At 48.5% G+C, this 21,438-nt stretch overlaps 1 protein-coding gene across 1 annotated transcript; it reads right to left on the bottom strand.

The window, feature by feature from the left end:
- Window positions 1–18,749: 18,749 nt before the first annotated feature.
- Window positions 18,750–19,709, bottom strand: LOC149451468 (modulator of apoptosis 1-like). Its single transcript, XM_089690618.1, has one exon. It carries the CDS (start codon window positions 19,707–19,709, stop codon window positions 18,750–18,752), a length of 960 nt encoding a protein of 319 aa, XP_089546744.1.
- Window positions 19,710–21,438: the final 1,729 nt, after the last annotated feature.

Here is a 21,438-nt window from a genome sequence, read left to right as displayed (position 1 = left end):
CAATCTACATCTGCAAGGTGCTTTAAACTGTCATCTGAGTGTTTTGTTTGGTTTCTTACCCTTGGTTTGTGTGGGTCTATTAGCAGATCTGTTTGCTATGTTGTTGCCAACCCTCAGTCTGTTGCATGGGAACATCCCATGAGTATGAATACAAGTCCTGTACTGTATGATAAGATAACCGGAAATTTGACTTACCTGCAGATTCCCTATGTTAGGCCCTCCCCTCAGTCTCCTGTGGTCACTCCTTATTGCTTACTAAATACACTGGAGTCTCATGGTGTGGGTAGGGTTATATAAGCGTGCCCCTAGGGGCAGCCACAGCAAAGTTTTTGTCAGTGTCCAATCATCTGAAGGTAGCCTGCATGTAACCCATAGCTTGTAAATTGTAATTTGTAAAACACTATAGGGTCTATTTATGAAAACTGCTGACCACTAGATGGTGTTGAAAAGCATAGGAAAAATATACCTCTCTGTAACAAGAGATACAATGTAACACTTCTAGAGAATGCTACAGGTAATTAGCAAATTAATTTAACATTGACAACCATTAGTTACAGTTTTTTGCTAATTACCTCCAGCATTCTCATTGTATATTGTATCTATTTTCCAGTGCCATCCATTGACCATAATACAATATTTCACAACTGCTCAGATAATAAAAGAACATTCATTTAGAAGAGAAAATAGAACATTTCTTTTTCCCCAGTTCACACATAACAAATGTACATGAACATTTGTTAGATCAATGATTATGCAATTTTTTTTATGGATAGACCCCTGTGTAATATTTTGAAACTAAAAACTGGAAATGAAAGTAAACCTTTCAATACCATAAGGCTTAGTTTAAACTTTGAGTTGGGGGGGGAACAATAAAAACAGGAGGTTCAGCCATATTTTTACCGCCACCCCCCAAGCTGCAAAGGCAGCTGTAAGGGTGTACACATGCTGCAACTTTGGTTCTTTCCATCTCAATACAACAAATACAACAAAAATGTTCACCCCCCCCGTTGTTTATGGAGGGCAGTACCACCCAATGATCGCAACCCATTCAAGTACATCCACATGCAATGTAGGGGTTGCCACATGATGGTGCGGGCTTTGAGGGGTCAAAACAGGTGTTGAGAAGATAATATATATAGCAGGCTATACAAATGTAAGGCTCCCCTACATTGGCAGTAAGCAGAGAAATTATGTTTACTTTTCACAGTCAATGCCCCCTTACGTTGGTGGTCAGTGGAGAGATGCTCCCTTACCTTGGTGGTCAGTGAGGAGGCATCCCTTACCTTGATGGTCAGTGAGGAGATACACCTTACCTTGGTGGTCAGTGGATAGATGCCTTCTTACCTTGGTGGTCAGCGAAGAGATGCCCCCTTACCTTGGTGGTCAGTGAAGAAATACCTCCTTACCTTAGTGGTCAGCAAAGAGATGCCCCCTTACCTTGGTGGTCAGCAAAGAGATGCCCCCTTACATTGGTGGTCAGTGGAGAAATGACCCCTTACCTTGGTTGTCAGTGGAGAAATGACCCCTTACCTTGGTGGTCAGTGGAGAGATGCTCCCTTACCTTGGTGGTCAGTGAGGAGGCATCCCTTACCTTGGTGGTCAGTGGATAGATGCCTTCTTACCTTGGTGGTCAGCGAAGAGATGCCCCCTTACCTTGGTGGTCAGTGAAGAAATACCTCCTTACCTTGATGGTCAGCAAAGAGATGCCCCCTTACCTTGGTGGTCAGTGAAAAGATGCCCCCTTACCTTGGTGGTCAGTGAAGAGATGCCCCCTTACCTTGGTGGTCAGTGAAGAGATGCCCCCTTACCTTGGTGGTCAGTGAAGAGATGCCCCCTTACATTGGTGGTCAGTGGAGAAATGACCCCTTACCTTGGTGGTCAGTGGAGAGATACCTTCTTACCTTGGTGGTCAGTGAAGAGATGCCCCCTTACCTTGGTGGTCAGTGAAGAGATGCCCCCTTACCTTGGTGGTCAGTGAAGAGATGCCCCCTTACCTTGGTGGTCAGGGAAGAGATGTTCCCTTACCTTGGTGGTCAGTGAAGAGCTACCCCCTTTACTTTTGTAGTCAGTGAAGAGATGCCCTCTTATCTTGGTGGTCAGTGGAGAGATGCCCCCCTTACATTTGTGGTCAGTGAAGAGATGCCCCCTTACATTGGTGGTAAATGAAGAGCTGCCCCTTACCTTGGTGGTCAGCGAAGAGATGCCCCCTTACCTTTGTGGTCAGTAAAGTGATGCCCTCTTATGTTGGCGGTCAGTAGTAGGAATGCCCCTTATGGACTGCTAAAAAGATCATTGGTGTCAGTTGTTACTTATCTGAGAGCTAAGAAAAGGGGCTTCGCTGATCTCACACTACTTTCTCCAAATGCAGGTGTAGCCCTGTTTTGGGGGGGGTTATGTGAAATGACCCACACCAAACAAGCTATGGCGCTAACCTGTATATGAGTAGGCAATCCTGAGCCTTCGCTATATGGAAGAGGGGGTTGTGATGATAATACAAATGGCAGTGCCTCCACCTAGAATAGGGATCCTGCAATTGAGGAGACTCACCCCTTTCTAGGAATGTAACAGGTAGACAACTTAAAGTAACTATACATAGCAGTATTAATGCACCCAACTTATATTTCTAACATGAAAACATGTCACCACACCTGTATGAGATTAATGCAAAGTTTATATAAAGCAGCCACATAAAACAGGATGCATAAGAATAACATTCAGGAATTACAATTTAGCATAAATTGGGAGGTTGCATTTATACCCGGGTATATGTGCATGTAGTATACAGAATACCTCCAACCATGGGTTATAGCGCAGTCCGGTTGCAGGGGCCCCTGGAGAGGTGAGAGTCCATAAGATGCACGCTTCCACTTTAGATGCTGTGATGGCGTCCAAGTAACATGCGGATGATTGCACTGCTTGTCTGAAGATCAGCGATGCATCACCTAAAAGGATAAAATGCTCTATCTATCCTCACTCTTAGTCCCTATCCCTAAACTGGGCTGTCACTGCAACCGGGCCTCTATCTGTCTAAGTGGCCGTCGGATGCCTAACCTACCTCTAGCCTAATCTTATCCAACGCTCCCTATGCTAATCCTAGCTAAAGAGAGATCCAGACCAATAAGGCTCTTCAAGCAAAGAGGCTGCAAAGATACACTGCAATTAACAGAAAGTTCACCTGACAGTCTTATGCAGGTGAAAACACTGATCTATATATATATATATATATATATATATATATATATATATATATATATATACAACTATAAGGATTCTGCAGTGTGTAAATAGAATAATGATAATGAACCACAACTCTCTCTCTTACAGAGATATTAGGGTTCCTATACAGAAGTTGAAATATAACAGAGGCAGACCTAATCTGCTTCAGTAACAACTACATAGATAACAGCCTTGTTAATCTGGATCATTACTCACAGAATTACCACACAGTTCTCCCCAGATACACAGCACATGGCAGGCTGGAACCCTCTGCCTGATACTTCCTGGAAAACAACTATATAACATCCTGGGGTTTCCTGACCTCCTTCTAGGGGCAGGAAGCACACCCAGGGACTTGTCTGTAATGGGACCTCTATGGTTGTGGCTGTATATGGATGTAAACAAACCACAACTAGTGTATAAAATAACAGTTCCCTACACTCTCCCCCTGGTGAAACCTTTACGTCCCGTCAAAGGAAGCTCACATTATATACAATAATGAAATTCAATTTCAAATACACAACGTTGTCCTCTCTCCATTACAATGGTTTGCTAAAGAAAACAAGATTAGTATAAATACATGCCAGGTGATGCAAATACAGGTAGCATATTGACCAGATTAGATACTGCCCCTACCCAGGCATGGTATAGATGGGGCTGAGGAATGATGCTGGGATCTCCCAAAGTATCATAAGTCAAAACAGGTGGTGGATGTCTAACCCTTCCTCCTCTACGCACTTCCCTATAAGGCAGTGGTTCTCAACCTTTCTAACGCCGCGACCCCTTAATACAGTTCCTCATGTTGTGGTGACCCCCAACCATAAAATTATTTTCGTTGCTACTTCAGAACTGTAATTTTGCAGTGGGAGGAATAGTGCCCCATCATTGGTATCAGTGGGAGGACTAGCGCCCCATCGTTGGTATCAGTGGGAGGAATAGTGTCCCATCGTTGGTATCAGTGCGAGGAATAGTGCCCCATCACTGATGTCAGTGGGAGGAATAGTGTCCCATCGTTGGTATCAGTGGGAGGAATAGTGTCCCGCCATTGGTGTCAGTGGGAGGAATAGTGCCCCATCATTGGTATCAGTGGGAGGAATAGTGCCCCATCATTGGTATCAGTGGGAGGACTAGCGCCCCATCACTGATGTCAGTGGGAGGAATAGCGTCCCATCGTTGGTGTCAGTGGGAGGACTAGCGCCCCATCGTTGGTGTCAGTGGGAGGAATAGTGCCCCATCATTGGTATCAGTGGGAGGAATAGTGCCCCATCATTGGTATCAGTGGGAGGACTAGCGCCCCATCACTGATGTCAGTGGGAGGAATAGTGTCCCATCGTTGGTATCAGTGGGAGGAATAGTGTCCCGCCATTGGTGTCAGTGGGAGGAATAGTGCCCCATCATTGGTATCAGTGGGAGGAATAGTGCCCCATCATTGGTATCAGTGGGAGGAATAGTGCCCCATCATTGGTATCAGTGGGAGGAATAGTGCCCCATCATTGGTATCAGTGGGAGGACTAGTGTCCCATCGTTGGTATCAGTGGGAGGACTAGCGCCCCATCATTGGTATCAGTGGGAGGAATAGCGTCCCGCCATTGGTGTCAGTGGGAGGAATAGCGCCCCATCATTGGTATCAGTGGGAGGAATAGTGCCCCATCATTGGTATCAGTGGGAGGAATAGTGCCCCATCACTGATGTCAGTGGGAGGACTAGCGCTCCATCACTGATGTCAGTGGGAGGAATAGTGTCCCGCCGTTGGTGTCAGTGGGGGGAGGAATAGCGCCCCATCGTTGGTATCAGTGGGGGGAGGAATAGCGCCCCATCGTTGGTGTCAGTGGGGGGAGGAATAGCGCCCCATCGTTGGTGTCAGTGGGGGGAGGAATAGCGCCCCATCGTTGGTGTCAGTGGGGGGAGGAATAGCGCCCCATCGTTGGTGTCAGTGGGGGGAGGAATAGCGCCCCATCGTTGGTGTCAGTGGGGGGAGGAATAGCGCCCCATCGTTGGTGTCAGTGGGGGGAGGAATAGCGCCCCATCGTTGGTGTCAGTGGGGGGAGGAATAGCGCCCCATCGTTGGTGTCAGTGGGGGGAGGAATAGCGCCCCATCGTTGGTGTCAGTGGGGGGAGGAATAGCGCCCCATCGTTGGTGTCAGTGGGGGGAGGAATAGCGCCCCATCGTTGGTGTCAGTGGGGGGAGGAATAGCGCCCCATCGTTGGTGTCAGTGGGGGGAGGAATAGCGCCCCATCGTTGGTGTCAGTGGGGGGAGGAATAGCGCCCCATCGTTGGTGTCAGTGGGGGGAGGAATAGCGCCCCATCGTTGGTGTCAGTGGGGGGAGGAATAGCGCCCCATCGTTGGTGTCAGTGGGGGGAGGAATAGCGCCCCATCGTTGGTGTCAGTGGGGGGAGGAATAGCGCCCCATCGTTGGTGTCAGTGGGGGGAGGAATAGCGCCCCATCATTGGTGTCAGTGGGGGGAGGAATAGCGCCCCATCGTTGGTGTCAGTGGGGGGAGGAATAGCGCCCCATCGTTGGTGTCAGTGGGGGGAGGAATAGTGCCCCATCGTTGGTATTAGTGACACAAATGATGGGGCACTATTCCTCCCACTGACACCAATGATACTTACCTTGCTGACCCCTGCTCCAGCCTGGGCTCGCTCTCTCCCTCTCCTATCTACAGCCTGCAGAAGCAAAATTTGCACTTACCTGTCAGCTGTCTTCCTTCTCTGGCCTCTCCCCTCTTCACTCGGTCCTGCAGCTCCCTCGATCTTCTTCGATCTGCGCGCTCTGCCGCTCGGCTCCTCCTCTCCAAGCTCCACCTCCTCGCCGGTGATTGGCCGCCTGTGTGCCTCTCCTGAGCTACAGTTCCAGTGGCCAATCAGCGGCGAGGAGGCGGAGCTGTTGAGTGATCCCGGAGGTGTGGCCAGGTTACAGGGGCAGCATATCATCCCGCCCACAGATCGTGAGACAGAGCAGCGGTGTCTCGGTTCCTAAGACCATCGGAAATATGTTTTCCGATGGTCTTAGGCGACCCCTGGGAAATGGTCGTTCGACCCCCAGGTTGAGAACCGCTGCTATAAGGTAATCCCCGATTTTCAGGTACTGAATGAGGGCTTTGTGTCATGGGAAGAGATGGCACTGATTGTGGAGTAGAACTAGATCCTTGGTTAGGCGTACTCACTGACTCAGGCACAAACTCTGGAGATCTAGGGTTCAGTGACTCTTTTGGAAGAGGAGAAGCTGTTGGGCTCTGAATCTCAGGAACTACAGTTCAGTCACTCTCATTAGAGTCAGGAGGGTCAGTTGTAATGTTAGCCTGAGGTTGTGGGGAGTCCCTTCCCACAGTATCTTCTGAGTCATCATCATCAGTGACTTGAGGAATAGGGAGCAAATGGTTTCGATGCCAAGCTTTTACTCTACCTTCTGGTCCCTTTATTTTGTACACAGGAATTCCAGGTAATTTGCTCACCACTGTAAAAATCTCATTCCTCCATCGGTCAGCTAATTTATGCTTCCCAGAAGGGCCCAAGTTTCTAAGCAATACCTTGTCACCAGGTTTCAATTCTCTGTATCTCACACGATGATCAAACCTCCTTTTGTTCCCTTCATTTATCTTGGCAGCATTTTCTTCAGCCAAACGATAAGCTGACTTAAGGGTATCTTTCAGACGAGCTACATACTGATAGTGACTTTGATGATCGACACTAGAGATGAGCGAAGTATTCAAAAATTCGATTCGACTGATTCGGCGAATTCGTGGAAAAATTTTGATTCGAGTCGAATATATTCGCTGTGAATTTAACTTAAAAAAGGGTGTTTCTAGGCTTCAGAGAGACTTAATATTAGTGCTGAACACTGTACCTTTAATTTAAATGCCCTTGGAGTCTGCTGGGGAAGAGAAATAATACTGTCAGGCAGTATGACATGCAGATGAGTGCCGTCGATCTTAGAATCACCGCACACTTCACTCATTTGGGCAGTCACGGGGCCAAAACCAGAGTGTGGAGCCACAGTGTGGCGGTGGAGGCAGCAGCAATGGGAGGCCATACAGCACCCTATGACAAAAATGGAAACCACCAGCAGTGTGAGGAGACCTGAAAGTGGCACATGGCAGAGTGTGGCGATAGAGACAGCAGCAATGGGAGGCCGTACAGGGACCCATGACACACTCTGGACCTGGCAGCAGCATGAGGAGGCGGTACAGGGGCCCATGGCAGATTACGGGCCTGGCAGCAGCATGAGGAGTCGGTACGGGGGCCCATGGCAGATTACGGGCCTGGCAGCAGCAATGGGAGGCCGTACAGGGACCCATGACACAATCTGGACCTGGCAGCAGCATGGGGAGGCGGTACAGGGGCCCATGACAGATTACGGGCCTGGCAGCAGCATTTGGAGTCGGTACGGGGGCCCATGACACACTCTGGACCTGGCAGCAGCATGAGGAGGCGGTACAGGGGCGCATGACAGATTACGAGCCTGGCAGCAGCAACTTGGACAGGAGGACGTTCAGTTTCTGCACCGTCTGGTGCGTGCTCGCAAACTGTTGTCTCTTGGAAACGGATTCCAAGAAAGACTGCTGACGGAATCCGTGAAGAGGAGTAGCAGGAGAAGGAGCATCTGAACAAGCGGAATATGCCAACAAGCGACAACAGGGGCCCATGACAGATTACGGGCCTGGCAGCAGCATGAGGAGGCGGTATATAGGGGCCTATGGCAGATTAGGGGCCTGGCAGCAGCTATGGGAGGCCCGTAATCTGCCAGCACCCTATGTCAAAAAATTCAACACACCAGCAGTGTGTGAGGAGACCTGAAAGTGGCACATGGCAGAGTGTGGCGATGGAGACAGCAGCAATGGGAGGCCGTACAGGGACCCATGAGAGACTCTGGACCTGGCAGCAGCATGAGGAGGCGGTATATAGGGGCCTATGGCAGATTAGGGGCCTGGCAGCAGCAATGGGAGGCCCGTAATCTGCCAGCACCCTATGTCAAAAAATTCAACACACCAGCAGTGTGAGGAGACCTGAAAGTGGCACATGGCATGAGAGACTGTGGACCTGGCAGCAGCATGAAGAGGCGGTATAGGGGCCCATGGCAGATTAGGGGCCTGGCAGCAGCTATGGGAGGCCCGTAATCTGCCAGCACCCTATGTCAAAAAATTGAACACACCAGCAGTGTGAGGAGACCTGAAAGTGGCACATGGCAGAGTGTGGCGATGGAGACAGCAGCAATGGGAGGCCGTACAGGGACCCATGACAGACTCTGGACCTGGCAGCAGCATGAGGAGGCGGTATATAGGGGCCTATGGCAGATTAGGGGCCTGGCAGCAGCAATGGGAGGCCCGTAATCTGCCAGCACCCTATGTCAAAAAATTCAACACACCAGCAGTGTGAGGAGACCTGAAAGTGGCACATGGCATGAGAGACTGTGGACCTGGCAGCAGCATGAAGAGGCGGTATAGGGGCCCATGGCAGATTAGGGGCCTGGCAGCAGCTATGGGAGGCCCGTAATCTGCCAGCACCCTATGTCAAAAAATTGAACACACCAGCAGTGTGAGGTGACCTGAAAGTGGCACATGTTTGAGGCATGATTCATGGCGGATTTAGTCAGTTGTGTCAGGAACTGGTGGTTTGAAATCCAGACTAATCCACGCCTGATTCATTTTCACAAACGTGAGTCTCTCCACACTTTGGGTGGACAGTCGTGTCCTCCGCGGAGTTACAATACCTCCTGCCGCACTAAACACGCGCTCCGATGCCACGCTACTGGCCGGGCATGACAGCCTTTCAAGGGCAAATTCAGCTAGTTGGGGCCAAAGGTCAAGTTTCGTTGACCAGTAGTCAAGGGGATTGTCTACCTCGGTTGGCAGGGTGCTGTCCAAGTAGGCCCAAGCCTGTTGTTTGAGGTCCTGCTCCAGGTCCACCTGATGCTGCTGCTGCTGCTGCTGCTGCTGCTGCTGCTGCTGTGGCTGGTTAGTAGTTTCCTCACTGCGCTGGTGAAGAAAGCTACTCATCATCGACTGCAGACTGAGGCAGCCGCTGCTGGTGGAGCTGCCACTGCTCCTACCACCCCACCCTTCCCCTTCTGCCATGGCAGCGGAACGCGAGCGCACAGGGCCCACAGTGTCTGAGGATGGACGTTGGCGCACAAAGGCAGAGACCAACTGACTACATAGGTGGTTTTTATTGTACGTTATTTTGGCCTCCCTCTCAGCAGGTGTGAAAAAGGCCACCATTTTGGAACGGTAGCGAGGGTCCAACAAGGTGGACAGCCAAAAGTCATCCCTCTGTCTGATGGTTATTATTCGGCTGTCGCTACGCAAGCAACCGAGCATGCTATGGGCCATTTGTGCCAAGGAATGCGAGGGACTCCCTGCCTCCATCTCCACAGCATACTGCCACGGTGCGTCTGGGTCCTCTGTCTCCTCCTCCTCCTCCTCTACCAGATGCTCCTGCTCCTCCACTCCTGTCCGCTGAGTGGAAAAACCACCCATTTCACTCAATAATTCCTGAGCACAAATGTCCTCCTCTACCTCCTCCTCTTCTTCCTGTCCTGCCCCCACAGGGGTCATGTGGCGTTGAGATCTGTGCGCCACGTCTACCGCACCCTGACCAGCCATTGTTAACAGCATTTGTTCAAGGACGTGCAACAGAGGAATGACGTCGTTCATCCCATAGTCCTGCCGACTCACGAATAGCGTGGCCTCCTCAAAGGGCCTGAGCAAGCGGCAGGTGTCACGCATGAGCTGCCAATGGCTGACATCGAAGTTACACAGGGGAGTACCTTTATCCGCTTGTAACATCAGGAAATCGGTGATGGCCTTTCGCTGCTCGTAAAGGCGGTCTAACATGTGTAGGGTTGAATTCCACCTTGTTGCAACGTCGCAGATCAGGCGATGATGTGGAATTCCGTTCTGCCGCTGCAGCTCAAGGAGGGTGTGCTTTGCGGTGTAGGAATGGCTGAAATGCATGCAAAGTTTACGTGACATTTTAAGGATGTCTTGCAGTGGGATGGTGGATTTTAGGAACCGCTTGACAACCAGATTGAACACGTGAGCCATGCATGGCGCATGGCACAACCTTCCTTGACGCAGAGCAGACACCATGTTCTTTCCGTTGTCGGTCAACATGGTTCCGATTTTCAGTTTGCGCGGAGACAGCCATCTGTCGATTTCTCTGTTCATTACACTCAGAAGTTCCTCCCCTGTGTGACTACGTTCGCCAAGGCATACCAGGTGCAGAACAGCGTGACACCGTTGCGCCCTGCACATGTGATATGCCGGTCGGGTAATGGGACTTGGCACGGGGGTGGCGGCTGAGGACACGGCGGAAGAAGAGGTGGTAGAGGCGGACATCTTTGCCGGACCAAGGACGTGCAAACGTGGAGGCAAAAGCGGCGTGACCTGTCCAAGTTGCTGGTGCGGCTGTGCCGGCACCACGTTCACCCAGTGGGCCGTAAATGACATGTACTGTCCCTGACCGTAGTTACAGCTCCACACGTCGGCGCTGCCGTGCACTTTGGCAGAGACCGACATGCTCAAAGACTGGCCCACCATGTCTTCTACATGTGAATGCAGGGCTGGCACTGCCTTTTTGGCGAAGAAATGACGGCTTGGCACTCTCCACCGTGGCGCGGCACAAGCCATCATTTCTCTGAAAGGTGCTGAGTCCACCACTTGGAAAGGGAGGGACTGCAGCACCAGCAACTTGGACAGGAGGACGTTCAGCTTTTGCACCGTCGGGTGCGTGCTCGCAAACTGTTGTCTCTTGGAAACGGATTCCAAGAAAGACTGCTGACGGAATCCGTGAAGAGGAGTAGCAGGAGAAGGAGCATCTGAACGAGCGGAAGATGCCAACGAGTGACAACTCCCCTCAGCAGAGGTGTTGGAGCCTTGACTGGCTGATGGAGGGCGATTGACGTCGGGTGACGGAGCAAGTAACAGAGCGGGTGATGGAGCGGGGGCTGGGGCGGGCAGAACCGCCGTATCTTTATCACGGTTTTCCCAGGCCACCAAATGGCGACACTGCATATGCTGCCGCAACGCTGTAGTCCCAACATGGGCCCCCTGGCCACGCTTGACTTTCTGGCCACATAGTCGACATACGGCTACGTTTACTTCCTCGGGCGGCTTGACGAAAAATTGCCACACCGCCGAGTAGGAAACTTTGCCCCCGATACTCCTCACTGGCTGACTGCTGCTTCCTCTGTGCACACCGGCACCACTACTGGCCGTGGTGGTAGGCTGCAGTGGAGCTGGTGCTCTACTCCGTGGCCGTTTGGCTCCACTGACACTGCTTCCACTGACACTGCTGCGACCCTGCTGCTGTCTCCTGGGCAACCCACCGACTGTTTCGCTCACTGCCAAGCTGCCACCCTCTTCTCCTGATGATGCGGAAGAAATTGCCTGATGACGACGAGGCTGCCAAGTGCGATCAACCTCCTCATCATCAAGTAGGGTCTCCGCCTCACTACTAGCCCCCTCGGCTGCGTCTGGGTCAGGAGACAGACCTGTCTCTAGACCGGCTACCGGGCCACTCTCCTCGCCACTACTTCTTCGCCTAGCTGCTGAAAAGGCGGATGTCTCCCCCCGTTCCTGACCGCCCTCTGTTAGCTCTTCCTCACTGTACAGTGGGGCTGAGCCCACAGCATGCGATACTTCGCTTGGTGAGGGAACACCAAAGGACAGGGGCAGGTAGAGGACACGTGATTTCAGTGGGCTTGGTCCCGGGCCATGCCAACTAACGGTTGTGTCTGACGTACCCACCGACCGTTGGCTGTAGGTGTCAGAGGTGACCTGGGAAGAGGAAGACGACCGAGCCAACCAATCGATGACGGCAGGGTTGTCGGTGGAGACACGACCGCTGGATGACACCAGGAGCACTGGCCTCTGGCTGCGAATAGTGCTGCCTCGACCCCTTCCTGTGCTGCCACGTCTGCTCGCTCCTAAAACATTGCCTCCTCTGCCACTCCTCTGCATGTTGTCTGACATACTCTTTAATTAAACGATTATGTGTCCCTGAGTAACAATTCTGTGTCCCTGAGTAACAATTCTGTGTCTGTGCGAGTAACAATTCTGTGGCCCTAAGTAACAGTTCTGTGGCCCTCAGTAACAATTCTGTGTCTGTGCGAGTAAGAATTCTGTGTCTGTGCGAGTAACAATTCTGTGGCCCTAAGTAACAGTTCTGTGGCCCTCAGTAACAGTTCTGTGTCCCTGAGTAACAATTCTGTGTCTGTGCGAGTAACAATTCTGTGTCTGTGCGAGTAACAATTCTGTGTCTGTGCGAGTAACAATTCTGTGGCCCTAAGTAACAGTTCTGTGGCCCTCAGTAACAATTCTGTGTCTGTGCGAGTAACAATTCTGTGTCTGTGCGAGTAACAATTCTGTGTCTGTGCGAGTAACAATTCTGTGGCCCTAAGTAACGGTTCTGTGGCCCTCAGTAACAGTTCTGTGTCCCTGTGTAACAATTCTGTGTCTGTGCGAGTAACAATTCTGTGGCCCTAAGTAACAGTTCTGTGGCCCTCAGTAACAATTCTGTGTCCCTGATTAACGTTTCTGTGGCCCCAAGTAACAGTTCTGTGGCCCTCAGTAACAATTCTGTGTCTGTGCGAGTAACAATTCTGTGTCTGTGCGAGTAACAATTCTGTGTCTGTGCGAGTAACAATTCTGTGTCTGTGCGAGTAACAATTCTGTGGCCCTAAGTAACGGTTCTGTGGCCCTCAGTAACAGTTCTGTGTCCCTGTGTAACAATTCTGTGTCTGTGCGAGTAACAATTCTGTGGCCCTAAGTAACAGTTCTGTGGTCCTCAGTAACAATTCTGTGTCTGTGCGAGTAACAATTCTGTGTCTGTGCGAGTAACAATTCTGTGGCCCTAAGTAACAGTTCTGTGGCCCTCAGTAACAATTCTGTGTCTGTCCCTGAGTAACAATTCTGTGGCCCTAACTAAAGTTTCTGTGGCCCTAAGTAACAATTCTCTGGCACTCAGTAACAATTCTGTCTGTCCCTGAGTAACAATTCTGTGGCCCTAATAACGTTTCTGTGGCCCTAAGTAACAATTCTCTGGCACTCAGTAACAATTCTGTCTGTCCCTGAGTAACAATTCTCTGGCACTCCGTAACAATTCTGTCTGTCCGAGTAACAATTCTCTGGCACTCAGTAACAATTCTGTCTGTCCCTGAGTAAAAATTCTGTGGCCCTAAGTAAAGTTTCTGTGGCCCTGAGTAACAATTCTCTGGCACTCAGTAACAATTCTGTCTGTCCCTGAGTAACAATTCTCTGGCACTCAGTAACAATTCTGTCTGTCCCTGAGTAAAAATTCTGTGGCCCTAAGTAAAGTTTCTGTGGCCCTGAGTAACAATTCTGTCTGTCCCTGAGTATGAATTCTGTGGCCCTAACTAGCGTTTCTTTGTCCCTAAGTAACAGTTCTGTGGCCCTGAGTAACAATTCTGTGTCTGTGCGAGTAACAATTCTGTGGCCCTAAGTAACAGTTCTGTGGCCCTCAGTAACAGTTCTGTGTCTGTGCGAGTAACAATTCTGTGTCTGTGCGAGTAACAATTCTGTGGCCCTAAGTAAAGTTTCTGTGGCCCTCAGTAACAGTTCTGTGTCTGTGCGAGTAACAATTCTGTGTCTGTGCGAGTAACAATTCTGTGGCCCTAAGTAAAGTTTCTGTGGCCCTAAGTAACAATTCTCTGGCACTCCGTAACAATTCTGTCTGTCCCTGAGTAACAATTCTCTGGCACTCAGTAACAATTCTGTCTGTCCCTGAGTAAAAATTCTGTGGCCCTAAGTAAAGTTTCTGTGGCCCTGAGTAACAATTCTCTGGCACTCCGTAACAATTCTGTCTGTCCCTGAGTAACAATTCTCTGGCACTCAGTAACAATTCTGTCTGTCCCTGAGTAAAAATTCTGTGGCCCTAAGTAAAGTTTCTGTGGCCCTGAGTAACAATTCTCTGGCACTCCGTAACAATTCTGTCTGTCCCTGAGTATGAATTCTGTGGCCCTAACTAGCGTTTCTTTGTCCCTAAGTAACAGTTCTGTGGCCCTGAGTAACAATTCTGTGTCTGTGCGAGTAACAATTCTGTGGCCCTAAGTAACAGTTCTGTGGCCCTCAGTAACAGTTCTGTGTCTGTGCGAGTAACAATTCTGTGTCTGTGCGAGTAACAATTCTGTGGCCCTAAGTAACAGTTCTGTGGCCTTCAGTAACAATTCTGTGTCTGTGCGAGTAACAATTCTGTGTCTGTGCGAGTAACAATTCTGTGGCCCTAAGTAAAGTTTCTGTGGCCCTAAGTAACAATTCTCTGGCACTCAGTAACAATTCTGTCTGTCCCTGAGTAACAATTCTCTGGCACTCAGTAACAATTCTGTCTGTCCCTGAGTAAAAATTCTGTGGCCCTAAGTAAAGTTTCTGGGGCCCTGAGTAACAATTCTCTGGCACTCAGTAACAATTCTGTCTGTCCCTGAGTAACAATTCTCTGGCACTCAGTAACAATTCTGTCTGTCCCTGAGTAAAAATTCTGTGGCCCTAATAACGTTTCTGTGGCCCTAAGTAACAATTCTCTGGCACTGAGTAACAATTCTGTCTGTCCCTGAGTATGAATTCTGTGGCCCTAACTAGCGTTTCTTTGTCCCTAAATAATGATTCTGTGGCCCTCATTAACAAGTCTGTGTCCCTGAGTAATGGTTCTCTGTCCCTAAGTAACTTTTCTCTGTCCCCAATTATCGTTTCTGTGGCCCTAACTCTGTCCCTGTCCCTAGTACAGAGCGGTCTGCCTCTGTTCAATAACTGCAGGCAAATGAAGAATTCCAAAATGGCCGCTATTTATAGCTCGACCATTACACAGTGCTGGCTGGCTGGCTGCTGATTGGCTGATGCGATCACATGTAGTTGAGGAATGCATTATGGGTCAGCGCGCCTTGTCTGCGCGCCTTCCCAGACATCCCCGCTCCGTCGCCGCACATGTCAGCCGCCATTTTCTGAAAAATTTCGATTCGCGCGTCCGAATTAGGCTATTTTTCGGATTCGGCACGAATCGAAATTTTTCCGATATTCGACTCGAATTCCACTTCGGATACTTCGATTCGCTCATCTCTAATCGACACCATCAGTGGAGACCCCTAGCAAGAGGTCTATTGGCAGTCTAGGCTCCCTTCCAAACATTAAGAAATAAGGGGAGAATCCCGTAGTCTCATGTCTTGTGCTATTGTAAGCATGAACCATGGCTTCAACTTTACGACTCCAAGTGCGTTTATCATCAACCTGTAGAGTACCTAACATATCAAGCAAAGTTCTGTTAAATCTCTCAGGGAGAGCATCACCTTCAGGGTGATAAGGGGTAGTCCGGCTTTTATGGATGTTGAGCAGTTGAAGTAATTCCTTAACTACTCTGCTCTCAAAGTCTCTTCCCTGATCCGAATGGAATCTGTGGGGTAAGCCATAGTGGATGAAATACTTCTCCCAAAGCACTCTGGCGACTGTCACTGCCTTTTGATCCTTGGTAGGAAAAGCTTGTGCATACCGGGTGTAGTGATCAGTCACTACCAACACGTTCCCAGTTCCTCTTGAATCATTGTCAATGCATAGAAAATCGATACAGACCAAATCCATGGGGCCTGAACTCTGTAAATGTCCCATTGGGGCAGCTCGAACTGGGAGGGTTTTTCGTCTCAGACAACGGAGGCACCTTCTACAAAGGCTAGTCACAGTTTCTCTCATTCTGAGCCAATAAAAGCGGTCCTGAATCAAGCCATAGGTCTTCTCAGGCCCCAAATGACCATGATGATCATGTAGACTTCTGAAAACCATCTTTCGAAAACAATAAGGGAGAACCAGTTGACGTCTCCCTGGGTGGTCATGATACAGAGTCACACGGTAGAGTAGGCCCTTTTCAATCCTGAATTTATCCCAGTCTCTCAGAAATTAGCTACATTCAGCAGGCAAGGTTTTCTTCAATATCTCTGGATCATTAACACTAACTGCTCTATATAAAGGTCCAATCAAAGGGTCAGCCTTTTGACTCTTAATCATCCGCTGAGGAGATATAGAACAGTTCTCAAATGAGCCTAGGGCTGCGGGGTAAGCAAACATGTCTGGTACAGCATCAGGTCCACTTCCTATGGAGTCTATGAGCCGCATCTCTGAGAAAGCCACGTTATCGTCCACTACTGCAGCCATAGAACATAGTGCTCCAACACCAGGACCAGGGACTTCCTCCCATTCATTGTCTTCAGAGACAGGCGTTAACCCAGGGCGTCTGGATAACGCATCTGCACCAATGTTCTTTGGACCAGGTTTGTATTTCAAGGTGAATTGATAATTTGATAGAGCAGCCAACCAGCGATGTCCAGTGGCATCTAGTTTTGCTGTGGTTAGGACATATGTCAAAGGATTGTTATCCGTTCTTACTTCGAAAGCTGCTCCATAAAGATAATCATGTAACTTATCGACAATAGCCCATTTGAGAGCTAAGAATTCCAACTTGTGAACTGGGTAATTGCGCTTGCTACCTGTGAGGCTTCGGCTGATGAAGGCCACGGGTCGCAACCCAGCTGGATACTCCTGGTGCAACACTCCACCCAGTCCTTCAAAGCTAGCATCTACATGGAGAACATACGCCTTTCGAGCATTAGCATAGGCCAGAACTGGTGCCTCTGTTAACTTCTTCTTTAACTGAATGAAGGCATCCTCACAGGCTGAAGTCCACTTATCGCCAAAAGGATTTTTGGTGGATTTCTTCTGTTTTTCTTGACCGCTCGAATCAGTCTTCAACAAGTCATGTAGGGACTTGGCCACTTTGGAATATCCTTCTACAAATCTGCGGTAATAACCGCAGAATCCAAGGAATGAACGTAACTCTGATATTCTGAGGTCGTGGCCAATTCACAACTGCTTCAACTTTGGCAGGATCTGTGGCCACTCCTTCAGCAGAAACAATGTGGCCTACATAGGTAACAGATGAACGGCAGAACTTACACTTGTCTGAAGACAACTTTAGCCCTTCCTCCTTTAGACGATGCAACACTCGCATGAGACGTTCTTCATGTTCCTCCAATGAAGCTCCAAATACAATAATATCATCGAGGTACACAAGACACTCTCGTGGCACTAAATCACCCAAAACGCGTTCCATTAATCTTTGAAATGTTGCTGGTGCACCCCTTATGCCTTGTGGCATGCGGGTAAACTGATAGAAGCCCAAAGGACATATGAAGGCTGTTTTCTCTTGGTCTTCAGGAGCCGTTGGAACCTGATAGTACCGTGACCGCAAATCAAGAACTGTGAACCACTGATTTCCATTCAGAGCTTCCAAAGCCTCTTCTATCCTGGGTAGTGTATACTGATCAGGTATTGTCCTTCGATTCAGGGTTCGATAGTCCACACATAGGCGAATAGATCCACACTTCTTTCTTACCACAACAATAGGTGAAGCATAGGGACTTTTACTATCCGCAATGATCCCCTGATCTTTCATCTGACGTAAGGTCTGTCTGAGCTCATCAACATCCTTTGGAGCTATCCTTCTGGGCCTTTCCCGGAAGGGAGTGGCATCTGTTAGCCTGAAAGTGTGTTGAGCACTTTTGGCACAGCCTACATCCATTTCATCCATAGAAAATACTTCTGGTAATCCTGATAACTGCTGTGTCAATCTGTGAACCCAAAGCTCTGATAAGTTTGGATCAGTCAGATCAAATTCAACAGTAGGAGCGGTACCTTCAACTTGCACTTTGCACACTTCAGCATAGGGGTTAACACCAAACACAGGATAGCAATGGGCTACCTTTTGGTAAGGATCAATTACAATGGGGTAAGGTGAACAGTTTCTCACAGTCACAACCGTAGATAGGTCCACTCTGGCCCTCCAGTCTTTCCTTTCAGGAATCACCTGCCACCCCTCTTTGTTGATCATCTCTTCAGGTGTTTCCATAAGGACGTAACTGCCATCTCCAAGTAGCTCAGGAGCAATGCTGGAAGCAACCCTTAGTATTCTCTCTCCCCCTGGAGGAATTTCCACTGCATGCCTACTGATGTGATACACCACTCCGTGTTGATAGCCAACAGAGAGGACATTACAAAGCTCTTTAAGATCAGAAGACAGTTCAGTTTGATCAAAAGAAGCAGTTCGACCTCCTTCAAGAAACTTCTGAAAAGCACAGTGTACTGCTTTACAATTAGTACCTAATATCACAGGAGCGGCATTGGAGTCCCCAGTGTCAGGACACACAAGTGCAGTGATCTCCATGGGAGGAACACCTTTATCCTCTAAACCAGGTACAGTAACAATTATGCGCAGGCTTCCATCAACAGGGTATGACTTAGAGTTCAACCCCCACAACTTCATCTGTCCAGTAGATTGAAGTGGTGTGTTGCTCAAATGCTTCTAATAGAAGGAACGATAGATAAGGGTAACTTGAGACCCAGTGTCAAACAAAGCTGAAGTTTTAAGTCCGTTGACAGTAACGTTAACAATGGACTTAGAGCCTATGATAGGCTGTTTTGATCCTGACTTTGAATATTTCAGTCGTCCTTTGTGCTTTTGTACAGGGAATGACACACTTTACACCATTCCCTCATAATCGTCATTACATTGTCTAGCTGAATGGCCCGTCTGACCACACCTGAAGCACTTTCTAGAGTCTCTCCCTCTGTGTAATGCAACGGACTTGTTAACGGAAGACTTGGACCAAGGGAATTCAGGTTGATCAGTTTGAACAGGACGAGAAGGGAGGTCCTCTTTAAAAGGTTGTTTCACTTTCTTAGGGGTGCTAAACTGAATGTCAGCTTCCAATTTCTTCACTAACTTCATTAGTCCATGAAGAGGAAGATCATCATCAGATAACTTCACTTTGAGGAGCTGTGCGAGAGGATGATGAGGTAACAACCCCCGTACTAATTGACTAGTTCTCATTGAATTCACTGCATCAGGCTGTATAGCAGTGTGATACACCAGACGTGACAACAGTAACTGCAATCGATTAATAAAAGTGGAAACACTCTCTCCTTCTTTCTGACGGGTCATACGATAGTCAGCAACCATCTGTTCAAGGTCATAGTATGGTTCAAAATGGTCAGACAGTACTTGTATATAGTCTGTTGCACTTACCCCCTCATGGGTATCTCGATACAAGCGGATTAGTTCTGCTGCTGGAGATCGCAGACTTTCCATAACACGCTGACGCTTGCCTTCCTCTGAGCAGGACCATTCTTTCAAGCATTGAAGGGTGTGCTCTTTCCAAACTTCGAAAGCTTCTTCTCCTTGTGGTACAGGAACATTACCAGAGAACACTTTTAGCTTTGTATGATGTGCCGCCTGTAACCCTTGTGCTAGCATCTCAGTCAGTTGATTTAAAGTGCCAACAGCATTCTCACTAGATTGTGAAATATTGACATCTTCCTGATAAGAATAGTTAACTGGCATTTGTTCTTCTTTTACACTGACGTTTTGTGGGACAGAGGGAAGGTACCTCCTTCTAGGAGTAGGTTGAGGGCGCCACTTTTCTTCGTGTTGCTCCTCCATGACTGACTATTAAACCCACTTCGATCCCAGCGGTGCCTCCAAATGTAGCCCTGTTTTGGGGGGGTTATGTGAAATGACCCACACCAAACAAGCTATGGCGCTAACCTGTATATGAGTAGGCAATCCTGAGCCTTCGCTATATGGAAGAGGGGGTTGTGATGATAATACAAATGGCAGTGCCTCCACCTAGAATAGGGATCCTGCAATTGAGGAGACTCACCCCTTTCTAGGAATGTAACAGGTAGACAACTTAAAGTAACTATACATAGCAGTATTAATGCACCCAACTTATATTTCTAACATGAAAACATGTCACCACACCTGTATGAGATTAATGCAAAGTTTATATAAAGCAGCCACATAAAACAGGATGCATAAGAATAACATTCAGGAATTACAATTTAGCATAAATTGGGAGGTTGCAATTATACCCGGGTATATGTGCATGTAGTATACAGAATACCTCCAACCATGGGTTATAGCGCAGTCCGGTTGCAGGGGCCCCTGGAGAGGTGAGAGTCCATAAGATGCACGCTTCCACTTTAGATGCTGTGATGGCGTCCAAGTAACATGCGGATGATTGCACTGCTTGTCTGAAGATCAGCGATGCATCACCTAAAAGGATAAAATGCTCTATCTATCCTTACTCTTAGTCCCTATCCCTAAACTGGGCTGTCACCGCAACCGGGCCTCTATCTGTCTAAGTGGCCGTCGGATGCCTAACCTAATCTATCCAACGCTCCCTATGCTAATCCTAGCTAAAGAGAGATCCAGACCAATAAGGCTCTTCAAGCAAAGAGGCTGCAAAGATACACTGCAATTAACAGAAAGTTCACCTGACAGTCTTATGCAGGTGAAAACACTGATCTATATATATATATATATATATATATATATATATATAGACAACTATAAGGATTCTGCAGTGTGTAAATAGAATAATGATAATGAACCACAACTCTCTCTCTTACAGAGATATTAGGGTTCCTATACAGAAGTTGAAATATAACAGAGGCAGACCTAATCTGCTTCAGTAACAACTACATAGATAGCAGCCTTGTTAATCTGGATCATTACTCACAGAATTACCACACAGTTCTCCCCAGATACACAGCACATGGCAGGCTGGAACCCTCTGCCTGATACTTCCTGGAAAACAACTATATAACATCCTGGGGTTTCCTGACCTCCTTCTAGGGGCAGGAAGCACACCCAGGGACTTGTCTGTAATGGGACCTCTATGGTTGTGGCTGTATATGGATGTAAACAAACCACAACTAGTGTATAAAATAACAGTTCCCTACACAGGCAATGGAGTCATGCCAGGCCACACCATAAGTAGTGCATGCACTACTTTACAAAACGTACAGCAACCGGATGACATGATTCTACTGTGCCATGCGATCCATTGGAGACAAATGTACTGTGCTTGTGACCTGCGTTTGGGGTGAGTTAACATCAACATGTTGCAGATTTCAACCGCAGTGCATTTTGAACATGGTATGGGAAACTCGCATGGAACGTGAGTTTCTTGAACTATGTCCTGATCCTAAGGGTGTGTCTGCCAAGCATCATAAATAACACTCCAGCCCCTTCGGCACACCCTTCATACCATTTACTTGGCTATGCCAATTCTGTAAAAGCCTGAAAAGATGGCTTCAAATATCGTCTGCAGCTCTTGTCTTCATGGAAACTATGGAGGAATGCTAAAGGTATCATTTATGAAAAG

The sequence above is a fragment of the Staurois parvus genome, unplaced genomic scaffold (assembly GCF_062004578.1).
Source record: "Staurois parvus isolate SC_StPar_1 unplaced genomic scaffold, SC_StPar_1.0 ptg000538l, whole genome shotgun sequence".
NCBI lineage: Eukaryota > Metazoa > Chordata > Amphibia > Anura > Ranidae > Staurois > Staurois parvus.
The sequence above is the reverse complement of the archived record's forward strand: the minus strand, read 5'-3'. Positions and strand labels throughout refer to the sequence as shown.